Source organism: Papilio polytes, unplaced genomic scaffold, assembly GCF_000836215.1.
Source record: "Papilio polytes unplaced genomic scaffold, Ppol_1.0 DF823399.1, whole genome shotgun sequence".
NCBI lineage: Eukaryota > Metazoa > Arthropoda > Insecta > Lepidoptera > Papilionidae > Papilio > Papilio polytes.
The window spans coordinates 1,619,834-1,645,828 of NW_013525805.1; the positions used below are offsets into that span (position 1 = coordinate 1,619,834).

General features: G+C 33.6%; 3 protein-coding genes across 3 annotated transcripts in view; 2 read left to right on the top strand and 1 right to left on the bottom strand.

Annotated features, from left to right (window-relative positions):
* Positions 1 to 25,995, bottom strand: part of LOC106104842 (elongation factor Tu GTP-binding domain-containing protein 1) — a 65,218-nt gene that overhangs the window by 6,828 nt on the left and 32,395 nt on the right. The window lies entirely within an intron of this gene.
* Positions 488 to 10,213, top strand: LOC106104844 (protein giant-lens). The gene is made up of 4 exons (XM_013285019.1): positions 488 to 828; positions 8,063 to 8,187; positions 8,784 to 9,051; positions 9,556 to 10,213. Exons 1-4 carry the CDS (start codon positions 637 to 639, stop codon positions 9,802 to 9,804), a joined length of 834 nt encoding a protein of 277 aa, XP_013140473.1. The 5' UTR covers positions 488 to 636; the 3' UTR covers positions 9,805 to 10,213.
* Positions 17,400 to 25,995, top strand: part of LOC106104843 — a 35,660-nt gene continuing 27,064 nt past the window's right edge. Inside the window, exon 1 of the mRNA XM_013285018.1 lies at positions 17,400 to 18,280. Within this exon, the coding sequence (XP_013140472.1) occupies positions 17,462 to 18,280 (819 nt within the window). The 5' untranslated portion in view covers positions 17,400 to 17,461. The remainder of the gene's footprint in view (positions 18,281 to 25,995) is intronic.

Genomic DNA, 25,995 nt, shown 5'->3' on the forward strand with positions numbered 1-25,995 from the left:
ACCGTTATGGAATATACTTTTATTCTTATATTCATTTTGATATGCAAAAAACTATAATTTGTATTCTAGTTATGTTACGATATAATATTTAACAAAAAAGTCACCAATTACTACAAGTGTAGTTAAACAAGAATGCTAAATTAATTACCAATATTCTATGAGCAGACAAAGCGCGGAAACATGTAAATAAATATTTGATTGTTTAGTTTATAATTTAATATGACTATTCATAAAATTGTACTTTCAATGTATTTCTACTGTACTCTAAATAAAACGTCTCAAGTTTTTAATCTTACACGCAATAACATCATAGTTTATTACAGCCATAAAGCATTATCTATTTTAAAAATAACTTTTGTAAAAAAAAACTTTTCCCCTCAATTCTGAAATAAATATAAAAAAATAAAAAATTCCTTAAAGTACCAAGACGTCTCGATCGCAGTCCGAGGTGGTTATACCGAGCGCGTAGGCCAAGTCGTACCTGGTCCGGCGCGCCCGCGGCCCGTCGCCAGTACGAGCTTGCCCGAGCACACGACACGACCCGCGCACCAATACACATACCGCGCAACACGACTCAACGACCAACTCGGCAACACCAACACGATTCACCACCAACAGTACACCAGTGCGTTAGTGATGCAAGTGTTAGCCACACTCCTGATGGCGACTGTCCTCGGTGTCGTACGAGGAGTGATCCGGACGCCCTTAGAGGCGTTCAGGCCTTCGGGTGAAATACATCTAAAAAGGCCGGACAAACTGCCTCTTCTGCCGCACAGGAGAACCGCGATGCAAGCGAAAAGCGGACTCAAGATATTATATCAGATTGGGGTAAGTTTTTATTACTATAACTTATTTAGTTATTAAGCGATAACTAGATTTCTGCATAATGTAACTTATACGACAGTTATTTAAGGGATTTCCTTCAGGCATAAATTGTTTTTGAGTCATTTAGGAAAAATCTGATTTTTCCTTAATATTTTTTGGCGCCAAAATGTGTTGTAGTTGAAGTGACTTATTATTATAAGTAATTCGTCACTATTTATGTCAAGATAATACGTTTCTAATTCCGTACCATAAAACATTAAAATATCTAGGTTTTAGCATAAGAGGTTTCTCTTAAAGTCGCTAACAAACATGATTGCGCTATGAGAAATTGTTTCGGTTTGTTAGTTTAACATTGTACTGCTTTAAAATTATGTATGTAATTATGCATTTTTAAAAGACAATATTTATATTTGCCTATTTATACATATATCTTAGATCAAATGAATATAAGTAATCATTATTGACCGCGAAATTATTTAGACTAAGACTAGAAGCAATTTAATAATAGTAAATTAAAGAAATTATAAATTGAAGATAAAAAGGGCTAACCGTCAAATTCGTAACATGAACCTTTACCACTGCATATACAAACAGGAAAAATGTAACCATACTTTGACAAAGTTCCTATCAAACGTAGTAATTTCTACGTTTTTTTATAAATAAAGCATGTCAACGTTACATTTCTTTGTCGATTTGAAGATAATCACTACAACCGTAAAACGTAATAACGTATAAACATATTTTATTTTTAGCCATCCGTTACAATGGAAAAAGGGCTTTCACACTTTATCTATAGAATCGTAATTCGTAAGCTGAGTTGTGTATGATTAAATACGGCATTATAAAGTCGGTGTTGTAAGCGGCCGCGTAGGCATGTGTAACTCCGGTAGCGGCAGGTGTTCATTCACTCTTTCTTATCTTGACAACTTCGATGACTTACGGCCGAGCCCCGCTCTCGCTCCCGATCCGTATTATTTGCTTAAAAAAAACGTTTTATTTAACTTTAGATTTAGATTTATTTATAAAACTTGTTGTTTTATTTAACTATTTTTAACTTAACGGTATGACTTACTTATGAGAAGGAATGAATCGCATGTAACAAGAAGAACGTTAGTTAAGAATGTGGAGGGGTCCACCGGTAGAGGTAGACCTAGAAAGAGATGGATGGATTGCGTGAAAGGAGACATGATCAAGAAGGGAGTGATGATTGAGATGACGGATGATAGAGTTTTTGGAAGTCGAAAAGCCGGTGTGCCGACCTTACGGGAGTAGGGTAAGGCAGGGGAGATGATGAGATGATAGGTAACAGGATTTTAAACAATATTTTTGAATTACATGTCGGAAACAACTGCCACTTTGTATAAATACATTCAAATGATTGATGAATTTATTGTAGTCAGGGTCAAATATAGCTCAATAGAATAATAGACTTGCAATTTGCCTATCATATTTTACAAATCACTTCCTAAATCCTAACTATTTGTATACGTTAGTTAAAATAACGGTCAAAATACTGGCCAACTGAAATCTTGTTCAAATTAACTAAAACTCTCAATAATATTATGCGACTAACTCTGAAGCTATTTGATTTTTAATTCCGTCTGTCTCTTGGTTAGCAAACCAATTCATTTAATAGCTGTTACCGTAGCGTTTTAATTAGTTGTTTAGAGATTATTTTTAGGTGTTTATTTTATAATGACATGACAAGTCTTGTATAAATTAAAGAAAACATGACCGGAGTTTGCCGGCGAAAGTAAAATGTGAGTTGTATTAATGTAGTGTAAATATCCGATAGGAAGGTAGGAACGGATACCTACGTCCGCGGCGGACGTAACGGGAGTCGTATGTCCAATGCACAACGATTAACACCACTTATTAAGTAAACATGGATTTTAATTAACTAATTTATAAATAATAATTTAAACGGCACTTTAAACTCTATATCTTACTAATATTATAAATGCGAAACTTTAGATGGATGTTTGTTAGAATTTGTCATAGATGTAGAGGATAGTCTTGAAGAACACACAGACTACTCATTTTGGCTCACTTTAATTCCTCACGGACGGAGTCGCGGGCGAAAGCTAGTAAAGTATAATGTTAATAACAGTGATCTAATCATAAATGCGAAAGTTAAGATGGATGTTTGTTAAAATATGCCAGCACTGTTCAAAGAATCTTGTTGAAATCTAACATAGATGTAGAACATAATCTAGAAGAGCAATGCCATTATTTTTTTTATTTAACTCCTATATAAGGATCAAACAAGAACGTATGTTTATTGAAAAATATACTAACGAAATGTTTTTTTAATGTCAGATTCTGCAAATAGTCCTAAAGTAAATGCTATGGATTGTAAAGGGATATACACTCATCATCCACTTGCCCTTATCCCTTATGGAGGGTCGGCACAGTATGTGCTGCTCTTCCATACATCTGTCGTATCTGCCGTCATATCTGAATCCAATCCTTTCTTAAGCATATCCTCTTTCACACAATCCATCCATACTTTAAGGGATATACACTAATTTTCGTTAATGTTTTGATAATAGAACGATTTATTAAATAATTCTTAAAGATTTACGGCAGTATTCAATACCATCTAACAGCTAGTAGAGAATAATAAATCTGTTTGAATTCTTATTGCGTCTGTTTTCGTTAGTTTTCACGATTGTCATTTTCATATACTAACCTTTTTTGATTAATGTATATCGCGATAGGTGTGCAGAGTAGTGTTGAGGTCATGTCATTATTCAATCCGGTCTCATTGAAGTCATTAAAGATGGACTGGGGGAGCTGAGCGTCAAAGTTAACGCGCAACTACAGTTTATTGCAAATCTAAATCGATATTATGTATTTTTTTTTCTAAATGTGTACCGATGTTTATTTATTTAGTTTAAAAAAATCGGTTATAAGTGTTACAAGTAAAAAACATAGTCTCGTAAGTACCAATCGTTTACACACTATATAATTTCATTTGAAATGTTTACAAATTAATTATGCACCCAACGCACACAATAAAATATATATTTTCAACACAATAATCCAGAGCAGTTTTAAACTGTTGAATAAAACAAAAAGACAACTTTACTTAGCATTTGAAACAAACTAGTGCCAATACAATCTACGAAGTTAGAATTATTCAAAGGTTTTGCCAAAGAGTTTTATTGAATTAACAATGTGTAATCAGTTAATATCAATCACGGTAGTAATATTTTAAATTTCTCTTATAATAACGTTAATAAAAAACGTTGTGAACTTCACGTATTTACATTGGACATAACGAAAAAGCTAATTTTTGAATGTTTGTCTGTCTGTCTGTTCTAAGTATGTTCGCAATATTCAGTGGGACTGATTTTCAAGGAGAGCTAATAACGAAAATTTTTTAGAATACTTTTTTTGTAATTCACGAGCGACTGCTAGTTTTACAAATAAATTATATATGATAAACGGATGATCAAAAACAAAAGCATATGAGTAGTCGAGTCTTCGATATTTGAATTATGTTGGCAATAGAATTGGGGGCCAGCATCCGTCTCAAGCGAGCCACGTGCGACTTGAATAGGGCCCCGGATGACTGCAGTTACAAAGGAGACGAGTATTTAATACGCACTTACATTTATATGGCCCTAACATGTACTTCGCGATGTCTAATTGTATATTATGCCTTCTTAATAAAATGTAAACATTTTGTTGTTAGTAAAATAATCGTTACTAAACTTTAAAAACACCGTAGGAGTGGTACAAAATTCATATATGGTTTAAAAAAAGTTTTCATATATCTTAACGTAAATAAAAAAATACATAAATCTAAGTTGATTGAACTAAATAACAGGATAAACAAAAAAGTTTAAAAACTCATAAAAACAACGGTAAGTAACAACATTGTTTCTCGGCTTAGACGTTGACAGCGTTGAAATCTTTTATATGAGACAACTTACGAGTACATCCGTGCTAACGCTTAGTACTTAATTACCATGGTAACTTAATTATTAAAAACTTTATTAATAAAACAGTAAGAACAATTGAGGAATAAGAATATTTTAATACAAATTGAGGATCACTAATGACCCAATATTAAAAACTTAGCATAGATACATTTATGTATCAAGAAGAAAAAGTCGAAACAAAACGTTGAAAAAACAAGAGCCGTGCTTCGGGCGTAACTTATAATTACGGTGTAATAAATAACATGCAGCCTCCGGCGATAAGATATTACGTATATTTGTAATTTGTTCTCGGCTACCTGTGTTCCTGTGAGCCAGTCCACATCCGGTCGGCACACCCCGCGCCGCGCACCCCGCACTCCGCACCCCGCGCACAACTCACTTTGATTCTAATTATTTAAAGCAATTACATACTTCTTTTGTTTTCCTAACATTTAAATAATCGAACTCAACAAACGTAACGTTTATTGAGAATAAATAAACTACTTTTAATCTTTAAAAATATGATTTATAACCTTCTAACTTTCGACCGCGACTCCGCGTGTAAAAAAAAACTAATTTACCTTTGCACTCTTCCAGACTGTCCGCTACATCTATGCAAAATTTCATCGATATCAGTTTAGCATTTTAGACTATACACTCTTACAAACATCCATCTATCTAAACTTTAGCATTTGTAATATTAAGTAAGAAGCAAGATAGACACTTATCCAGATTAAATTGGACTCGATCTTAGTAAAAAATAAATATTTACAAATACGTTTTATAACATGTATTACAAATATAAAAATATATAAAAATTAGAGATAAAATATGAAATAAAATTACAGATAATAAACGACAATACCGCTGTATTATAGCTAAGTTATAAACAGGAAGTTGTAGAAATTGGACACGTAAATAGACGCGTTTTGAAATGCTTGGTTAATGGTAGGGCAGTGTTTTATTTCTTAGTCAAGCAGCAATATATCTTGCTGGCACATCAGTTCTAAAATAACATATATATTAATTACTAGTACTTACGCGACTCCGTTCGCGTGAAATTAAGAAAAAATAATAGTGAGTTGTCTATGTGTTCTTCCAGACTATGTTCTACATATATGCCAAATTTAATCGAGGTCCGTTCAGCAGTATAGGCTACAAACTTTAACAATCCAACCATCCATCTAAACTTCCGCATTTATAATATTTAATTAGAAAGTAAGATTTAAATATACAGGATGATGTCTCGATTATAGATCATCGCTGATGATTTTTTGCTATTCTATTTAGGAAGGAGTTTTAGATATTTGCTAATCGTTTAAAGCAATTTACCATCTCATTCAACAATGTAAAATTAAGGTAATGTTTGACCAGTAACATGTTTAAATCGCGCCTTGGGTTTCTTTTTTAAAGCGTTATCGCATGACCTTAGGCTGGCGTGGGATATGAATAGGCCGCTTTGAGAAGGTTGTGTAAGGTCAGCCAGGCGCACGAATAACAAATTATTTGATTAGTGGGTGCGGTGGCGAGGCGAGGCAAGGAGCGTGCGCCCGCGCCGCCACCTGTCCACGCCGGATGCAGCCCGATCTCCCCACTTCCCCGCCCCCGCCCTCACATCATCCACCATCTTACTTGCACTCTACTGAAATACCGCTTTACAAATCATCCGTCCCTTTCCATTTCAGAAAAGGACGCATATGAAATCCTTTAATAATGTCGCCCCCGGCTATCGACGCAATCTTGGACCTTTCAAAAACTTACAACCTCAACGTCCTCGGACGACTTTTAAATATTTAATTGGCATTGTGCTAAAAGTTGTAAATACGAGTTGTTCAATCAAAAATAAATATTAAAAAAAAATAATACAAAGTCAAGATATGTTTTTATGTAAGCCACAATTAGAAGAAAACTTTACAAACAAAATTAACATCCACTCTAAATGACAACTAGTCGGGTCTATTTGTCTACAACACAAAAGGTCTATATCCGTCCGCCTAAAGCACCGCTGGAGATGGATTCTATGAAATGTACAACAACAAACAACAGGAAGTATATCCGGAACAAAGAAAAAAACTTTAGTGTTCATACTATTGAGGTTTTTAGAATCCAAATCTAATAGAATCCCTAAAAACTATCAGAAATACACGAATATTTGACTCTTATATTATATCTTCTTTGTGTTGTATATTTTTTAACATACATCATATGTATGTACCTATACAATTAACAAAACGGTAAATTACATTTGATATTTCAAGGTGTAATTTCTTCTCATCTATATTAAAACATTTAAGAGTAAAGATTGTACATTTTTTAATGAATAAACTCAAAACAACTAGATTGTTTACAAAAATTCTTTGGCCACTAGAAAGCTACATTATCACTTAGTAACATAGCCTATGTTTATTACTAAATGTAAATAAACTTATATTTAAACCTAGCATTTTATTAACTTACTCTAAGTTCTGAATATGAATTTATAATCATCTTTATTCAACAAATCAAAGTGTACACCGTAACAAAACATCTGGCACTGACCCTAGCAACGGAATGTGGCAGAAAAACTGTTCTCACAGTTAGCAGGTTGCCAAATGGCGCGTCTTCCGGTCGGAAGTACAACCGATGCTCTCTTTGAAAAAAAAACATCAATGGATTGTAAACGCACATGTTCCTATATCCGTGTTTAAGTCCCTTTCGGAAGTCTCCTTGTTAAGATTTATATTATGTTTGTGTTGTATTGATCGAGAGTAGAAATATTCCCACGGGCAAGTGCGTTTTACAATTTACTCTGTTACTATCAGTGCGCATGTAAAATTTTACTGCTGCAGCGAATCAAGAATCGTTCAATGTATACATCGATGCGAGCTGAATTGTAATAGAAATCGATTTTGAATGCAAGCCAACACTTGCGGGAAGTTCCTCGTAATATACATGCAATTAATTGTTTTTTGTCATGTTTATTAACTTGTGAGGTCATTGAGTTGATAATTTAACATTTTTCAATAAATTAGTTTAATAAGATAATGTAGTGTTGGCGCCAAATTAAACCTCTTTTTTACTTCATTATAATTTAGTTTTGTGCTAAATACATCATATGACTGTTTATTTAAATTATTACCAAACACACAGTTTCATCAAATTAGTCTCTTAATTACTTGATAGAATGCAACTTAAAGTAACCATCTACCTTAAAAGTTTTTTTAAACGATTTCATCAAACAAATTTGGCAATTGTTCATTCAGTTGCGATCATTAAACGATGAAAAGATGTGTAGGATGTTGTATTTATTGTATTTATTTGTGTTACAGATGTCAGAGGAGGATCTGCCGGAGTGCCGAGCGCGGCAGGTGTGCAGTAAGGCCGACCTGTACGACGCCGCACAGCCGTGGATTGAGAGGAAATGTCGGTGTTTAGGACACAAGCCTTGTTCCAGGTAAATAAATATACTATAAAATCAATTGATGATATAATAACATCAATATAATATAGATTGGTAGTGCACATTGTCTCGATCCTTCCTTCGAAGGGACAGGCCAATCACAATAAGTATGATCACAAAAAGCTGTATCTAGTTATCAAACACTAAGTTACTTGAAATCAAAGTACTTTTAGAGTAAAATAATTTATCGTTTAAAGAATTTTATTATATGAACTATTTATATCAAGCACTTATTTTACTTCGTAGATAACAATTGCGATCAAGTCAACAAACACGATCATTCGTAGAACCATAAAGCTTTAATCTAAAAACAAGATAACAAAGTTCTATGAATATGTGTCCTCGGACGAGCAGTTACAATAATAAGCTTTTGTTTTTGAATGTATAGGTACATAGTAAAAGTGACTGAAGTATCACTTATTACTTTCTATCTATGCTTACTACGACATCCGGCGACTAAATCAACTTATTTTTAACGTGAGTTTAAACCGAAACAAGTACAAAATATAGAAAGAGAGACAAATGTGTTTTGTAAGGACAGGACAGTTTGATATGTTTAAAATTTAATCGATGTATGTTTCTATTTCCAGTGAGCTGTCAGCAGATGATAACCATACATTATCGGACAAAACGACACTATACAAGACGTGTGAGCCAATCAAGAGATTGCCAAAATGCAGATATTTCAAAGACGCTGCCTGGACGATATACTCTTTCCCTGACACCAACGCAACGCAGCAGATCGTCAATTGTCACTGCCCGAAAGCCTCTATGACGTATTTGCTCAAGAAACTCTCTTACACGACAGCTAGCGGAGAACTTGGAAATCAATATCAATTCGCGTGCTCGCCGCTAAGCGTAAGTATCTCATTACCTACCAAAAGATGGCGCTATTTTTATTTCCTTGGTAAAATATTCGACTTGCATCATAATACCACTGTAAAAAAGATTGTGTTGTATTAAAAAATAACTTATGAGGCATGTTTATAACAATCTAAGTGTTCCTAAGTAAATCAAAGTTGGGAGGTCAAGTAGGCACCGTTAGATTTATGATCCACGACAATAACCTCATTATCTATCACGTTTAAATAAGTTCCGCTAAAAAGTTTACAAGACCTTTGACCTCTTAAAATGGCGTAAATGGCTAAGATTTTTTCTAGTAAGGTTTTAATTAATTATGAAAGTTAATGGACTAGAAATTTAAAGCATGTTTTAAAACTACGAAAGTACTTTTTTCCGATGTAAACTAAATTTTAATGGTACTTTGAAAAAAAAAAAGATTGATGTAATTTGAAAATAATTTTATCTTTATCTATATGTACCTAATTGAATGATGCTAATTTTTACATTTCAAAATTACAGAGATTGCGGTGTTCGAGGAAAGAGCCTTGCAAGTTGTTCAGTGTACGTCGGCGACACGAGCAGATCGACGAGGTGAACGCCAGTACGATCTGCCAGTGCCCCCGCGAGCACACGTGCCCCCGCCACCACACGGAACCAGGCGTGCTCCCTGGGGTCACGTACGCCGCCGAGGACATCCGTACCTACCACGGGTACTGCTTACCTGAGCCCACACTAGATACCTATAGGTTCGTAGGTGATAAGGACTGAATTTACAATTACGCATTTATAAACAATAACAATATTATCCTACGAGGTACTTAAATCGTGCATTCGTTTTTAAAAATTACACAAGCATCCGATATCCCAAAGACAAAGTAACATTTGAATAAGGAAAAAGCTTATGAAAATGTTGAAATTAGCAATGTTTGGTACGGCACATCTTGGCATGTATTTAGTCCCTCACATTTTGACAATTCTACAAGTGATATCGCTAATCGAATTGACTTTGACATCGAATTGAATTTCGATTATAACTACCGCAAGTAGAATCGATAGGATGTGTTAAAAATGTATGGAAATAACATGACTTTTCGACAGTTATTGTCAGTTTTATACATTTGATTTTTAAATCATAATCAAGTCACTTTGTCTGAGGGGGTAGGGTATTGTTATAATTCGTTGCTCATTACCTGTTTAGTACAAATTAATGCTTATAAAAAACAACGAAATAGTGATAGAGAATTTTCTATCCGTGTTTATTGCTTAGCTTGAAAGGCGTTTCTGGAATACAATAACATGTTTACAAACAAATAATTATAACAAAGCATGTACAGTCAGTTGCAAAATGTATTTATAAAAAATTTCAGAAATTCGTTAATCCTTCGGTTTCAAAAAGTGTTGTTAACCGGAAGCATACGAACGGATTCTTGGATGAATATTTTTAAACCGAATTCATACATAAGTTTCTACAGCTTTGTAATGATTGCATATTTATGAAGCTGACTGTACAATATACGTAAAATTAGTAAAGTGGAATAATTTTATATTAACTGATATTTCCTGAGCTATGTCCTGTTACTTGCGTTGTAAATGGGCTTATGTTTATTTGAAAGCAAGATTTCCTTCAAACATTTTTTTTTACATTTAAATATTTATCAATTGCAGTTTTATGTGCCTACATGTAGTGATAGAGACGCACTATTAATGCAAATATTGTAAATATTTTAGCGTTAACTCGTTGTTTCTGTTATATCGTGTAAATATTTTGTAAAGAGATCATTCCAATCGTTTAACATAAATTATTTTAATGATTTTTAATTGTAAATTTTTATTTTACTTGCCATATTACTGTGGGATTCTACGGCCGATACAATTTTGTTAAAATGCATTCTCTTTTCTCGCAATAAACATGACGGTATTTTTGTTTTCGGCAGTAGAAGCCCACTATTACAATCGTTGCTTACAGTCTTCCAGTAGCGCGACGGAGACCAAGTCATGTTCTTAATTAAGTGTAAAATTTTATTTTATTTAAATATTGAAGCCATATTTAATACCTTTAAGTATATTATTTTGAAAGGTAATATTTTAACATATACGGTATGTTTCAAGTAGTCGGGTTCTTAGTGTAAGAACGGCTTTTTATATCGATTATCGGTACTGACTACTAGATGCAGTGTATGTCGGCCCTTATTGTGACAATGATATACTTTTAAAAATAAAATGACTACTCAAGATACAAAAATTAAATGCAATTTGCGTAGTGTGGCTGTCAATTGAATTGGTGAAGAGTTCTTCCAAGTGTATAGAAACAAATATGTATTGTAATTTATGTAAATATAAAAATAAAACGTTGATGTTTGTTAGTACCTATGTCTTCCTTGTTTTTTATTTAAGTGTAAATTAAGTTAAATTATTGAGAAAAAATAAATAAACGTTTCCAATCAATATTTAAAATTGTTTACTTTTACCAATAAACCAGTTTACCAATAATCATACAAAACATACAAACAACATAAATTACAAACAAGACTCGCATTTACATAATGCAAATTAATATTATTTTCATATAAATATGTTTTATAGGATAAAAGTAGCCTATGTGTTCTATATTATGCTCTACAACTATAGTAAATTTTAACGAAATCCGTTAAGCCATTCTGGAGATAAATCCAAAACACCATTTATCCATGCAAACTTTCGCATTTATAATATTAGTAAGATAAATTCAACCCATCTTAAATATACCGTAAGTTTCATTGTTACGTTGTAATCCTTTTATATTAAGAAATAAAATAAAAGGTCGCTAGGGGCAATCGCAATTACACTTGCCGGTAACCAATTACGTTCCGCAACATAAGTACGAACCCTACGTTTGTGCGTGCGAGCCACAGTGTAGCTAATCATTGATTACAGCCTAATCACTTAAGTAAGAAATGATTCAAGAAAAACTTCAATAGGTTCTGTAAATTTGCACTCTGTGTAAAGTGCTTTGTAATTGCTGGGATAAGGTGAGATCTCTGCGACTGGAACTTTCGTTGTGGGAGTAAAAGGAAATAATAACATTGTGTTGACAAGCATCTGGTAAGTGCACCGTTTTTATAGTAAGTGAGAGGGATGTTTAGATGTTTTATAAGAGAGCTTTCGCCTGCGGCTCCCTCCGCACGGAATTTGAAAAAGAAAGTAGCTTATGTGTTCTTCCAGACTATCCTCTACATCTATACCAAATTTCATCGAGATCCATTCAGCAGTTTAGCGCTACAACCCCAGACAAACGTGCATCTATCCATCAAAATTTTCGCATTTATCATATAATATTAGTAAGATTCTTTCTGTGAAAACCCATCGTGAGTTTATGGAAAATAATTATTGGGTACAGTCAATGTTAACACAACTGTGGCTGAATTTGGTCCTTCTCATTGCATATGGTTTACTCCAATTTTTGTATAAAATACCATAAAACCGACTATCATATTTGCAAATGCACGAATGTGGAAGAATTGCAAAAAGTGTGCAGTCAACCTGCGAAATGCAAATACGTAATTTCCGCCCACTGATCTGGGTCAGAAATATCATAGCATATTCTGTCATTTTCATTAAAAAATTTTAATTAAAATTATAGTAAAATCTATTAGCGTAGAATTTCACTGTCGAAACATTTGTATTAAAATCCAGTTTTAGCTATTGTTTAAATATAAGTTAGGTTTGATGTAAAGTTACAAGTGCTTAGAATTTTAAGTGTACTTAAAATGTGCAATAACTTAAATAGCATCGATATTTTGACGTCGTGGACGAATGCTCGTGACTGATCTCAAAAGTTGATTTTATATTGTTTTAAGTGTTCCAGAATCTAGGTCTGTGCCGTGGCCGCGGATCAATACGTTTACTGTAATCAAACTCAGCAGAAATCACCAATTGTTTTTCGCTATGATACTTTTTATTTAACAATGAAAAAGGTTTTCCATTCCTTACTGTTTTTTTAAAAACAGATTCTTTATCGAAAGGACAAGATTGAAGACTTACAAAGTCTGTTGTCCGTCTTGTCCATAAAAAATGAAATTGATGAAAAATTTCCTTACATATTTGTACCGACTAAACTTATTGACTACTAACTATATTAAACATGTTTTCGCCATTATTTTTGGCTGACATAGGCTACATTTAATAGCCTCATAGTGTTATACAGTACATTTATATCCGAGCCAACAGAACCAATCGTAATGTTGTCAACCCCTGATTTATACTTTGATTGCACCACTTTTGTGTTAATAATGTAATTCGTGATTTCAACAAAATTATTGGACACGAATCATTTCGGTTTTTAACAAAATAACGGTCTTAGTAATATTGTCGCGATACGAATAAAGGGTAATGGTTAATGCATTTTGTTTTAGGTTTATAAAAAGTATTTTGTTCATTAATTTCCTCAAATAGTGTATTTTGTAAGTCGGACGAATGTTTCAGAATTCATCATCATCATCCTCCTTATCCTACTCCCGTAGGGTCGATGCGACAGATTTTTGTCCTCCAAATAACTCCGTCATCTCAGTCGTCACTCCCTTTTTGATCAAATCACCTTTCACGCAATCCATCCATCTCTTTCCAGGTCTACCTCTACCGGTGTACCCTTCCACACTCATAACTAACGTTCTCCTTGTAACATGCGATTCATCCCTCCTCATAACATACCCATACCATGCTAACCTTTTACTCCTTACTTTCGCTACTACTGGGACTACTCTCAAACTTCCTCTAATATACTCATTTCGTATCTTATTCATTCAATGTTTTAGAATTAATGACGTTTTATTTTTTCTAAACGGCTAAAATGAAAAGGCCGCATTGTTTAAAAATCGGTCAATTTTTGAATAGTGTGTAGTCATTTGTTTCATATTACTCTAGAGTTTCATTGAAGTTTAGTTGATTGTCATCGATTTAACTTCACAATACAATCAGTTTTGATTTGGTCTATATTTGAAGAAGTATATGAAAAACCGTTATTATTTACTTATGATGATTTAACTATGGATTTCTTTCCAAAATCATATCAGTTGAATGATAAATTTTTGAAAATCCATTATAAAGATTGATGCAGATTTATGATTCCTTTATAAACGGAACATAATATCCGAGGGCCTTGCAATTTATTACGGATATCATTAAGAACCCTCGGCAATGAATTTTAGTAAGAAAATTTAAACTTTCTTTTGGACACGATTAATGAACCTTTTCACATTATTTTGTTACAAAATGCCGTCAACAAAGCATTTTAATAAGCTACATAAATCAGGATAATATACAGTAAATGTAAACACACTTGAAAAGAACGAAAAGCAGGAAGGAAGAGCGCGCGAAGTAATTAAGGGAAATCAAATTAAACTAAAAAGTTAAAATGAAGATTGACAAAATATACAAAAGGGGAAATTATAAATAAACACTCTAGCAACCATTGTAAGAATTTATTGAGGAATGCCAAATTATTTACAAAAATATCAAAATTTAAAAGAATATAAATTCTAATTTTAAAAAAGTAAAATGTATCAAAGTGGATAATTGCATCGCCAACAACACTCACTCTTCAAATCTAGTTATCTAGTAAAAATATGATCTTAAAATTAATTCACTCCTTTGAAAAACTTAATTTCTAATTAATAGGTTTATTTAGTGGTCTCTTATTTCAAGTTGTAATGGACTCCTATTATTTATCATTGATTGTGTCACTAATTTGTCAAGATAAATGTTACTCCGTATTAAGAATGTTCTTTAGATGAGTTCATTAAACTGATATTGTAGTTAGGGCCAGTCCCACCTAATTATAAATTGTCTGATAACAATCCAAGGTGTAAAATATGTCATGGAAATATCGGATTACCTCGTCTGACAGTAACGTCATTTTTAAGCTATCTGAGCCTCTATCAGCCAGTAGTAGGACAGCTAAAGGTCATTAATTACAACTTTCGTTTAATTCCAATGAAATGAATACGAGGAATCTTAATTCTTTGGCGTTTTTCAATTCTGTTAAAGTTTATATTTTTTGTGCTCATTACCTAGCATATATATTAGTTATGTATGTACTTATCATATTATAAATGCGGAAGTTTAGATGGATGGGTGGATGGATGTTACGAGTTTGTAGCCTAAAAGGCTGAACCGATTTCGATGAAATTTGGTGTAGATGTAGAGGATAGTCTGGAAGAACACATAGGCTTACTCACTTTTAGTTGCAGGCGATAGCTAGTATCATCATAAAACTGCAATAGTTAAATAAAAACTCAATAAAAGGTTAGTCGTATAAATTATTCCTACACAAAGTGTACTGTTCGTGCACAATTTCCGCACAAACTCACAAAAACCAGGGCTTAGTATTTCTCTGTCATTTAGTATTTCCGACGAACGTATAGGTATTATGTTTAAAGGTTTCTGTGAAGCATCAGTTTGCTCTACTAATGTTGTTTTAATAATGGATACTGTCGTTATCCACGCGGAAGGAAAATTATAAGCGATATTATACAGTAACAATTATTTTTGCATAACATTTAAATGCAAACTTACGGTACTGCATACGTACGTACTTTGTCACTTTCTTTTTTGTACGGAAAAGAACAAAATTACACATTTTTTCAGAATTAAAGTTAGGAAAATTGTATTCACTATAATATTCCTAATTTGTACGTATCATTATATTGATATGCCTTGGTAATGATGATTGTAAGTACAAACATCAAATTATAATTTCATGTGTTTATTTTACACTTAGAATGTGTCATCTTCTATGATTTAGCTACTTTTACTGAAAATTTACAGTAATTTCGCTTGGCATTTAACAACCTTTATTAGTCAACTAGTAACTTTGGTAAAAAAAAGTTTATTCTTTTATATAATAAAACGAGTAGCGCTGAATAAGCTTCACCGTTGACAACTATTAAAATACCGTAATGAGTAGCCTATTAAAGTATTTAAATTTAAGCATTTGAATACTACAGAGAATTAGATTCACAACAAATTCATTCAAAAAAACTGTAGCATTTCTTCAAATTACTGAGAGGAATGCGTCTCACGTTGAATTTAAACGAGTCCTCACATCCGCGATCTAGAAAGTGAGTTCTGCATCTTATGCAAATGATACCGATACGAATGGAGAACACGCTTACAATGTACATCAACTTCTATAAAATGTCTACCTGTGACTTGAAAATTAATTGACAAATACAATTTGTGTTGATGCATGAATCTATAGGGAAATAAGTTTATATCTATCAGTATTTTTATTAAAATGATTAGCAGATGTTTTCAAGTAAACAGTCTAAATATTTGGTTTTCACTAGAATATGGAGAAAGAGAACCGGTTACTCCGATCCTATGGGAGTATAACGACAGGTATTTGACTAGTATATGATTTTCAATTACATAATTTGCGGTTTTTAAAGAATTAAGAATTTCTTCGTAAAACAAATCTAGTTGATTCCTTTTAAAGAAACTGCATAGATACTAACTTTAAATTGGTCACTTTTTAACAAGCGATACAACTTATAATGCTTGTTAAAACTTCTGTGGATAGCGTCACTATGACAAATTATATTGCACATAATTTATGAATGTAGTACTTGGACCTAGCAAATAAACAAAATAAAAACTATAGTAGGTAATACCAAAATACGATAAAAGGGACGATATCAATACAATTTACAATAGAAATAGATTTAAACAACTTGTTTTCTTTATAGCAATAAATGTTTTAATATTTAGGTCAGAGAAAAAGTATCGAGTTTGGAGTTAAGAAATTTTTATGGTATACACCTAGCGAATTGGTTTCATACAATAATAACAAACGTAACAAACACTATAGAAATGTTCATAGCGTCTGCTTTTTATAGAGGTTTAGTAAATATCGATTACAAATAGAGCGTGTTGAAGTAATCTGGCCACGAATATTACACGGTTTGCGGCGGATCATAGCGCGCTTCTTAATAAATTTCTGGTGACAAACGTGAATCAGAGTTAACGCTCGAAAAATTTGATCGGCTGATTGGATAGCGGTAATGCGAACCACTGACGGCACAAATATAGGACAAATCTATAAATATGAAAAAAACAAGTAATACCACATCGACGAATTTACTGACAATCTCAAATGACATTAACGAGACACTTAATAAAAAAAAAAAACATGTCATATAGCTATGCATGCAAAATAAGTTAACGATGCATGAAGAAAACAACGTCGCCTCCATATACACGGGGAAAAGTAGTGAGGCTTAGCCGCAGTGCCTTGTAATCAATAAGGTACTTTCCTTTGCGCCTGGGCCGAGAGCCGCAGGACGGGATGGTGGCGGCGAGCGGTGGTAAACGGTGGTGAGCTGGTGCAGTGGCGCTGCGCTCGAGTAGTCCCACTCGGATCGTCGCCGCGGCCGCACGCGCACGCCGCGCCATGACACGCCCCCTGATGCCCGTGCTCGCGCTCGCGCTCGCCGCCCTCGCCGCCGTCGCCGCCGACACCGCCGACGATCTATCGCGACCCCGAATCCTAGATTTCAACCCATGGTCGTGGTTACCCAGCAACAGTAATCGATCCCCCTCAGTCATGGATTATTTTTTCCCACCTTCCCGAACACCGAAGAATTCAAACCTCGATCCCCCGGCAGACCGTTCGCCGCCCAAAATGACTCATACGACAATCGCTGATACTTTGACGACAGGGAATCAGGAACATCCTACTACCCTCAGTCGTAAATCCGGTAGCAAATCTAAAACTACATCACCGTCTCGCATAACGGCATCGCTGAAAACTAAGAAAAACGCACATAAAACCATCGATATAGAAACGCCCGCCGAAACTAAGACTACCCCACCTATCATGTCGAACAACGTGACACAAGCTCCCATCCAGATGGTGGTTACGACGACCACCGCTCGACCGACGAAACACTATACCATTCGTCCGCTGATTCGGACCACAGCTATGGACACGGTGGAAACAGAATCAACTTTGAACACCGACAGCGATAGCACTGAAACGGTGGCGGTATTTGACACGGCCGGCACGACCGCCGAGAATGTTAAAGTCACGCCTACATTTAGTACGACTGAAAGCCGATCTGAAACGGGAACAGCTAGCACAGGCACAGAGTCGACTACCATCGTGGACAGCACGCTGGCGGAGGAGCCCGACAGCCGCGAGGGATATTTGCCTCTACGGGACAAGCCGCCGCAAACACACGTTAAGATCAATGAACAAACCAAGAAAGAGGTATGTAACATTTTTAATCGTATATTAACGAATTAGCACGCTTTGTAGGCAAAAGATTATAATTATTACATAAAAAGACGTAAATAAGAATTTTCCTAAAAAGTAGGCGTTCATACTCAACTTTTAATAAAATTATCAAAATTATTTCGTAACACCGAATGATATCAAAATGTAATACCGAGTGAAGGAAATTTTAATTACAAATTTTCAAGCAATGTGCAAATCCGCGGCGCAGAGGAAAAAGTTTACCACTGATTAAAATTGTTATAAAAGCTCTTATAACGTTTTTTTTACTTTTACTTCGAACAAAATAAAAGCTCTGTGTAGAAGATTTCAATGTTTGTAATAATTTCATGGAGTTAACCTTTACGTGTATTTATTTACTGCAAATTGGGTTTTAAGCATATTAAATTTATTTAATATAAGTATTATCAACACCATAGCAGATAAAATTAGAAATAAACCACAAATTGTGTTCTATTATTTCTAAAGCATTTTCATGATAATTTCAGACATGATAACAAATGGAGTACACCATACTAAATTAATTTTATGTAAACTGAAGACATAATTAAACTCTTTGCAGCATTCACTTACCAAAGGCTTATAAATTTGTAAATGTTTATATACTGTATTTTATTTAAATCTTTTAAGTTGTAAGTTGCTAAAACAATCGTTAGCAGCAACACAATGAAAACAATAATTCCAAATTTTAACACTACTTAGAGGCACTTAAAATTTATAGCACAACTGTAACGGAAGTAACGAAGAAGTAAAGTTTAAAACAACAAAAGGGAATGTATGAATGTCTCATAAACTCTATTATTTCTTAATAATACAAAAACGAAGGAACAATGAACACCATTAACTAAAGTCAAACAAAAAACCGAGCAATTATCGTGTAAATTGAACGACAGCAGCCGTTACTCATTTGCATGTTGCATCAGAGAAAAACGACGATGGTAAAGAAATATTAATTAACTAGCTTTTGACCGCGATTCTATCCTCGCGAAATTAAAAACAAAATCAATAAGTACTTTATGTAGGTTTCGGTACTATATTCTACATCTGCCAAATTTCGTAGAACTTAAATCGTTTTGAACTTATGTAAAAACAAACATCCATCCATCGAAACATTTGCATTATTAAGTGTTTCCTTTCGCATGATTTTCAAGGTTTTCTATTTATATCTTACGACGAAAAGAGTTATATCTGCAGGGACTCATAAGTTAGGATAATTTTTAGTAGAATGTGTTAATTTATAATTATTCCGAGGAATGTAATCGAAGAAAAGAAGCACAAGCAGATGTTACCAATTTATTAATAGATTGATATCTTTATCGATGTCTGATGTGCATCGCTTCTGACATGTTAATTGCGACCGATTATTGATTACATTAATTATTCTTACTTAACTTATATTTATACGCCACAACCTTATAATACAACTTATGCCCGGTTTCTCAGCTACGTTTAACTATTCGTTAATGTTTTTGGTGGGATAAATTCATTAAATGCGTTTACGAACTACGTCACTTGAGTTTATATCCATTGAAACATAGGTCATTATGACAAAATACGTGAAAACTTTACAAATACAGAAACCCAGCATTAGTCATTTAATACAGAAATGTTTGCTAGCCTCTTTTATTTCATGAATATCCACACACCAGATAAATTGACTGACATATCGATTTTCTTACTAATATAAAAGTTTAACTGATTATGTATCATTTTGTTTTCCTCGTACTTATGAATATATAGTTATTTTACATACAAACTTTAGTTTAAGCTCTATTAGGCGTTAAAAAAATCAAATCATTAAAATCTGTGATGCCTATTGGAATTAAAAGATCTCTAAATAACTGAGATATAATAAAAATTTATTCACTGCATTTCATAAGCTCGATTGGCAAATATCATTCGATGGTGTATTTGCGATTCGTTCAACAAATATATATTCGTGGAGTCAAAATGAGCCGTATCATGAACTGAGGCAAATGATAAATACAATTCACACTTTCGCAAAGCGTTCGATGCAATATCGATATAAATCGAGTTTAATTAATCAGTACGCATTATTGTTAGAAAGTTTGTGGTATCAGTATTGCGGATTCGAAGAGAAAGGAGGATTAGTACCTAAGGTAACCAAATATCTAGGTTAAATAGCCGCAAACAGAAATAGAACTTGAACAGAAGGTACTGTAACAATATAGACTAAGGAACTGTTACTAAACCGCTTTGGAATAGAAGCATTCATATATTTTACGCAACAGTTAACTACTAGATGGTGTCCAAAATTAAATCTAATGGAAATCTTTAGACTTTTTGGAGAATGAAATAATAGAATTAAATTGGTTTTCGCTTATCCAATATCAGATAAACATTCAATTGTAACAAAAAGTATTGTAAATTGTATGGCGAGAGTTACTTTCGTGAAATTTATCTTGGTAGTTACTTTATTTAATTACGTATTACGTAAGGTATGAACCGAACGCATTGTTCAATATCTCAATGAAGCTTTGTCTAAAAAAATTCGAGTTTAATTGAGCATCAGAGTTACGCCTTTCGGTTGTTTTCTTTCAAAATTGGTCTTCGATTAGTAATGTAGGCTCCGGCTTTCACCGGAACATTTCGATCGCCATTTTCTGCATGCATATACTAATTTTGCAAGATCGTGTGAAAATTACAACTCCGCGTTTGATACTGGATCTTCAGTTAAACGGTGCACCTTTAGATCAGGACACAGCTTCGTATAATTAAAATGATTGCATACGCAATTTTAAACGTTTTCCTGTATCATGACAATGTTGTGGACCTGTTTGATGAATTAGAAAAACTCAACTAAAGATATAAGAGCAGGAGTTCGAATCTCGAGGGTGACAATATAAATACATAATACAATATGGCAAGTCAATGGAGATCGAGACGATGGGGTCGTAAACTAAAAAGTCATCACCATGTTAAAGTGTTAAGATTAAATGTGGGTGGCTACAAAGGTAGAGGAAGACCGAAGAAAGTATGAAAGTATTGTGTGAAAGAGGATATGCTTATGAAAGGAGTAGATTCAGATATGACGGCTCATAGAGATGTAAGTAAGAGCACATACTGTGCCGACCCTCCGTAAGGGACAAGGGCCAGTTGATTATGATGATGGCAAGTCAATACTAAAGCCACAATAGCAGATGATTTAACAAAGGAATGGAAATCCAAAAAATCAATTATATTCGATTGAATTCAAACAGCTAGTAGATCGTGCGTAATAATTAATTTCCTTAATACCGGATATCGAGTAGCAAGATTCAGTTTGTTTGTCATTTAAACCATACAATTCGATCCATAACGTGGAACACGCTCATCACAACCCCATAATTGTATAGATGAGCTAATGAAATGGTTGTCCATAAGAGAGTGTTTTAAAAAGATAATAAAAAAAATATTAATGGCATATGTAATTATTTTCAATTGCATCGAGATGAGGAGAGTGGGTTCGGTAAAAACATGGACTATGCATTAAACAGGTTTCGGTGCGTAGCAATTTTCTCAGCAAATGCACAAAGTTCCTCGAGACTGTAGTTGTTCCAAAGCTTCTTGCATGTTGCTAGGGAGAGCAGGGCAATAATTGTTAAAGTCATTAAGTTTGTACATACGAAATTAAATTGTTTCAACATTGGTTTTCACAGCAAAATAAGTTGCACAAAATGTTTTAACTCTATTAGTATAAGACACGAAAAAGATGGCAAACTAAAGAAAGGGAACTCTTTTTATAAATGTAGCGAAGAATACATTTACTTTAATGCGTAATTCATAATTTTAAACGTTTGCGCTTCAAGTTATTTATTAATTCAATGCAATAAGACGCTACATTTGTATTTGACGCTACAAAATTACACGGTATTCCAAATAGATCGGTTTTTACAAATAAAAAAGAAATGATTAACGCCGTCTGGTCTCACAGTTACGTTCCGAATCACGTAACGCCTCTCCGTTGCATTAACGGTAGTATCCTTGTCTTAGTTAATTGGATTTTATTAAATCAGGCCGTGTAATACAGACCTAGTGACGTCTTTATTTCCTGATATTTTGTTCGCAGAATATGTGTTTGCAGTAGAAGTGAATTGCTATGGAAACACTTGTATTTGGTCAAAAGAACGTTTATTATAATTTTATAACTGTTACATTTTATAAAACTGACTTACTTTTCACGCTCAAGAGGAAGGGACTATGTACGCGCATGGCATTTGTATGGACAAACAATGTAGACACAATTGATTAAAAAAGTAATTACAAAAATTTTATGTTGCGTTAATTTTTTGGATACAAATGTCAAAGGGTTAACATATGTTGTAGGGACTACGTTTTTAATTCCTATAGGAAACGAAAGCAGTTTATAATATAACCAACTTAATCATTTTGTTGTACTCGCTAGTATAAACACGCCCTGTATTTTACTCTTAAATGCGGTGTGACCATATTAACTTAAAAAGTGAGATAAAAAGCAAGTGCAGTGAACGCTACTGTGAAATGCGGAGTGAAACCCTTTCGGAGAAAGTATTCTCAAAGGAGTAACGTCGGTTGATGTTTGACCGACATTCTTTGTTCATACAAAATGTCATTAAATTAAAAAAAATAAATCGAGTATAAAAACGAAAGTACAATCTTATTTATTTCATTACAGTTACATCGGCTTCGGTTACAACAATTTGGTGGTAGTTTAAAATGCGATAAAAGGATTCGTCGACGAAAAATCAATGTAGTATAAATATTTACTTTCTTTTGAATGTGGTTGCTAAAATTGAATTTCTATACAAACAAGTCAATAAATTTGTTATATTTCACTACGTGTTTTAAAAAGAGAAAACTTTAAGACCATTGGATTCACTTCATATTTTATACAAAGGTCGATTCCGTGCCTCAATCTATATTTCTTTTCTAACATAATAAAGCGTAAACACACACTACTTCCTGGCGTAGGAGGTCTGCAATCACAGCATGTTTTTGAATAACTCTTTCTTTTTCTTTAATAAAAAGCACTACACTTACGACACGCTTTAGGCTTTTCTTACACTATAAAACTTAGGCGGTAAATAAATTAGAAAAAAAAACCTTATGGGACAGGGACCATAAACTACAAGCTGCCAACATCAAGGAAGCAAAATTGCAATGGTACGGTAATTGGTATCCAATGACAAAAGCCTTCGTTGTCTTTTGCGCATTTGAGTTTTAACATTTGCAAATGAGAATTTGACAAATGTAAACATTAAAGTTTTTATAATTACATGCAGATGAAACCGCACGAGAACAGCGAGTTTTAAAATACGTGTGAACTTAGCCAATTTAAAAAAAAGCAAGACGGATATAAATACAAACTTTAATTTAAAAAAAACTATATCAGTAGGATAATTTCTTATTTATTCGATAAGGAATCGATAACATTAATCTATCGGGTATCGATTAACACATAAATAGTTTGCTAATGCCCAGTACGAAAGCGTAACCAACAACTTAATTTACTGATGAAAGTGTACAAAATCGATTTATCTTACTCGGCATGTGTCCATTAAACTAAATATCTGACATCACAAAGGGACAGTAGCGAGCGATATTGTTAACAGAATATTAATTTAATTTGCATGAATTAATTAAAATATGATGCGAATATAAAATATTTACGAAAATTTCGTCAATGAAAATAGTTCGTTAATTATTGTCAAAAATTATGGTCAAAATAATAAGAATTGCGACTCTAAAAAGATGGGCGCAACGTTTAATTTAGTTCTTATCCCAAGTTGTTTTTTTTTATAATATAAGTTGGCAAACGAGCAAGCCTCCTGTATCCACCGAAATGAAAAGCGACCGCTACCCATAAACACCCGCAATTGCAGATGCGTTGCCTACAATTAATTGACGGAGGAGGAGGCGCACATAAAGAGGACTTTTCCCCATCCTATGCGTCTCCACTCCACCGTCCAATCCACTTTTCCTTCCCATCCTTTCCTCATAAGAAAAGGGTGGAAAGGGAAAAGGACTAAAATTAGGCCTCCGGCACCACACGGATCAGACGAAACGCGGAATTGCTTCCACTTCAAGCCTGTTTTCTGTGTGGTCGTGGTATTACACCGGGCTGCCGGCCCATTGGTGCGAAAATGTTAAAGCGGGCTCTACCACTGTTAAAATTTTATTTCGAATAAGTGTCAACGCCAGTTAATTGCAACCCTTGCAAAACCAATGGGGTTAAAACCGGAGATAACATAGATAAGTTAACTCAACCGTAACGGTTTCGTGGAAAGTTGAACGTGATTATGATAAAATTATAATTAAGTAAACAGATTTAACTGTAACTTTATCAAGTCATCGACGGGTTTAGATTTAACGCTCTGTACGGAAAAGCTGACGCGCCACTTCCCTTTAGAATTAATTCTCGGAAAACGTCAGATAATTTCAATATTAATATCCAAAATTAATATTACATTCATAAAATTAAATAAATGGCATTTTTTATAATCTTTTTTTACAGGTACTTTTAAACATAAACAACTTTCTGTGTAATTAAAATCTAGATTTATATCTTAAATCTAGAATTGCGTATTTTCACCATTGTAAATTCTACTTGAAAATAAATAAAATATGTTTTCTCTGTATTGTTGAGATAAATATTATCTGTTTAGGGCATCACGAGAGTCTACTTGCTTTTTATAACTTTAGAAAGTTTTGTTGTGGGTTAATTACTTTTGTCACTTACGTGAAAAAACGTACAGCTTCTTCAACAATGACATTCGTAAATGTTTCTACAAAACACTGTAATAAGTAAAAATTTACCGTAACATGGATGAGAGAAAAGCCTCATAATGCAAAAGGATGTTTTCACAAGTTTATGACAATAGTCATGTCTTAAAATTTATCGTTTGATTGAATTAAGATATTTAAAAACAGCTTTATGATACACTAATTTAGAATGATTATGTTGGCTATCAGAGATATAAACATAAGCAAAATAAATCTTAGGTAAAAAGCAAAACTAATTAGAAAATTGAGGTATTCCTTGGCTATATCAGAGATCTCGTAGCATTTTAAGAGTCACAAAATTAACATTCCTATGTAATACGAGCTGTTGCCCACGACTTCGTCCGCGTGGTATTAGAAAACATACGAACTATATAAATTACAAAAAGCTACGTATCCCTCGGGAACAGGACATTTCTCGGGGATGAAGCTTATCCCATGTTTCAATAAGATATGTTGAACCGTTGCAGAATGATCGAGTAAACATTAAAAAACTAAATTAATGAATCCCACGGGAACCGTAACTATTCCCGGGATAAAAAGTCTATGTGTTCTTCCTGACTATGCTCTAAACCTGTGCCAAATTTCATGGAGATCCGTTTAGCCGTTTAGGCTACAAACGCTAACGAACATCCATATATCCATCCATCTAAACTTTCGCATTTATAATATAAGTAAGAAGTAAGATTTGGTTTTAGTTTATTGAAACTAAATCTTTAACGAACGAAATTAATATTAAAACAGATTCTACTAACGAATTAAAATCAATTAATACAAAATGTATTTCGAAAATTAAACCTGCCACAATTTTAGATTATCGTAGTTTTAGCCACTAAATAACAATAGCGCACACAGCAAACATATCATAACTATTATTTGAACGGAATATATTCAGCATTAATTTAGCGGCGTATCAAAATTTACTAGTCATC

Bases quoted from the DNA above. Each gene is read 5' to 3' on its own strand.
- LOC106104844 (XM_013285019.1), top strand. From the start codon at position 637: ATGCAAGTGTTAGCCACACTCCTGATGGCGACTGTCCTCGGTGTCGTA. The intron at 8,188-8,783 runs GTAAATAAATAT...TTCTATTTCCAG, and splicing joins GGACACAAGCCTTGTTCCAG to TGAGCTGTCAGCAGATGATA. The intron at 9,052-9,555 runs GTAAGTATCTCA...TCAAAATTACAG, and splicing joins TCGCGTGCTCGCCGCTAAGC to AGATTGCGGTGTTCGAGGAA.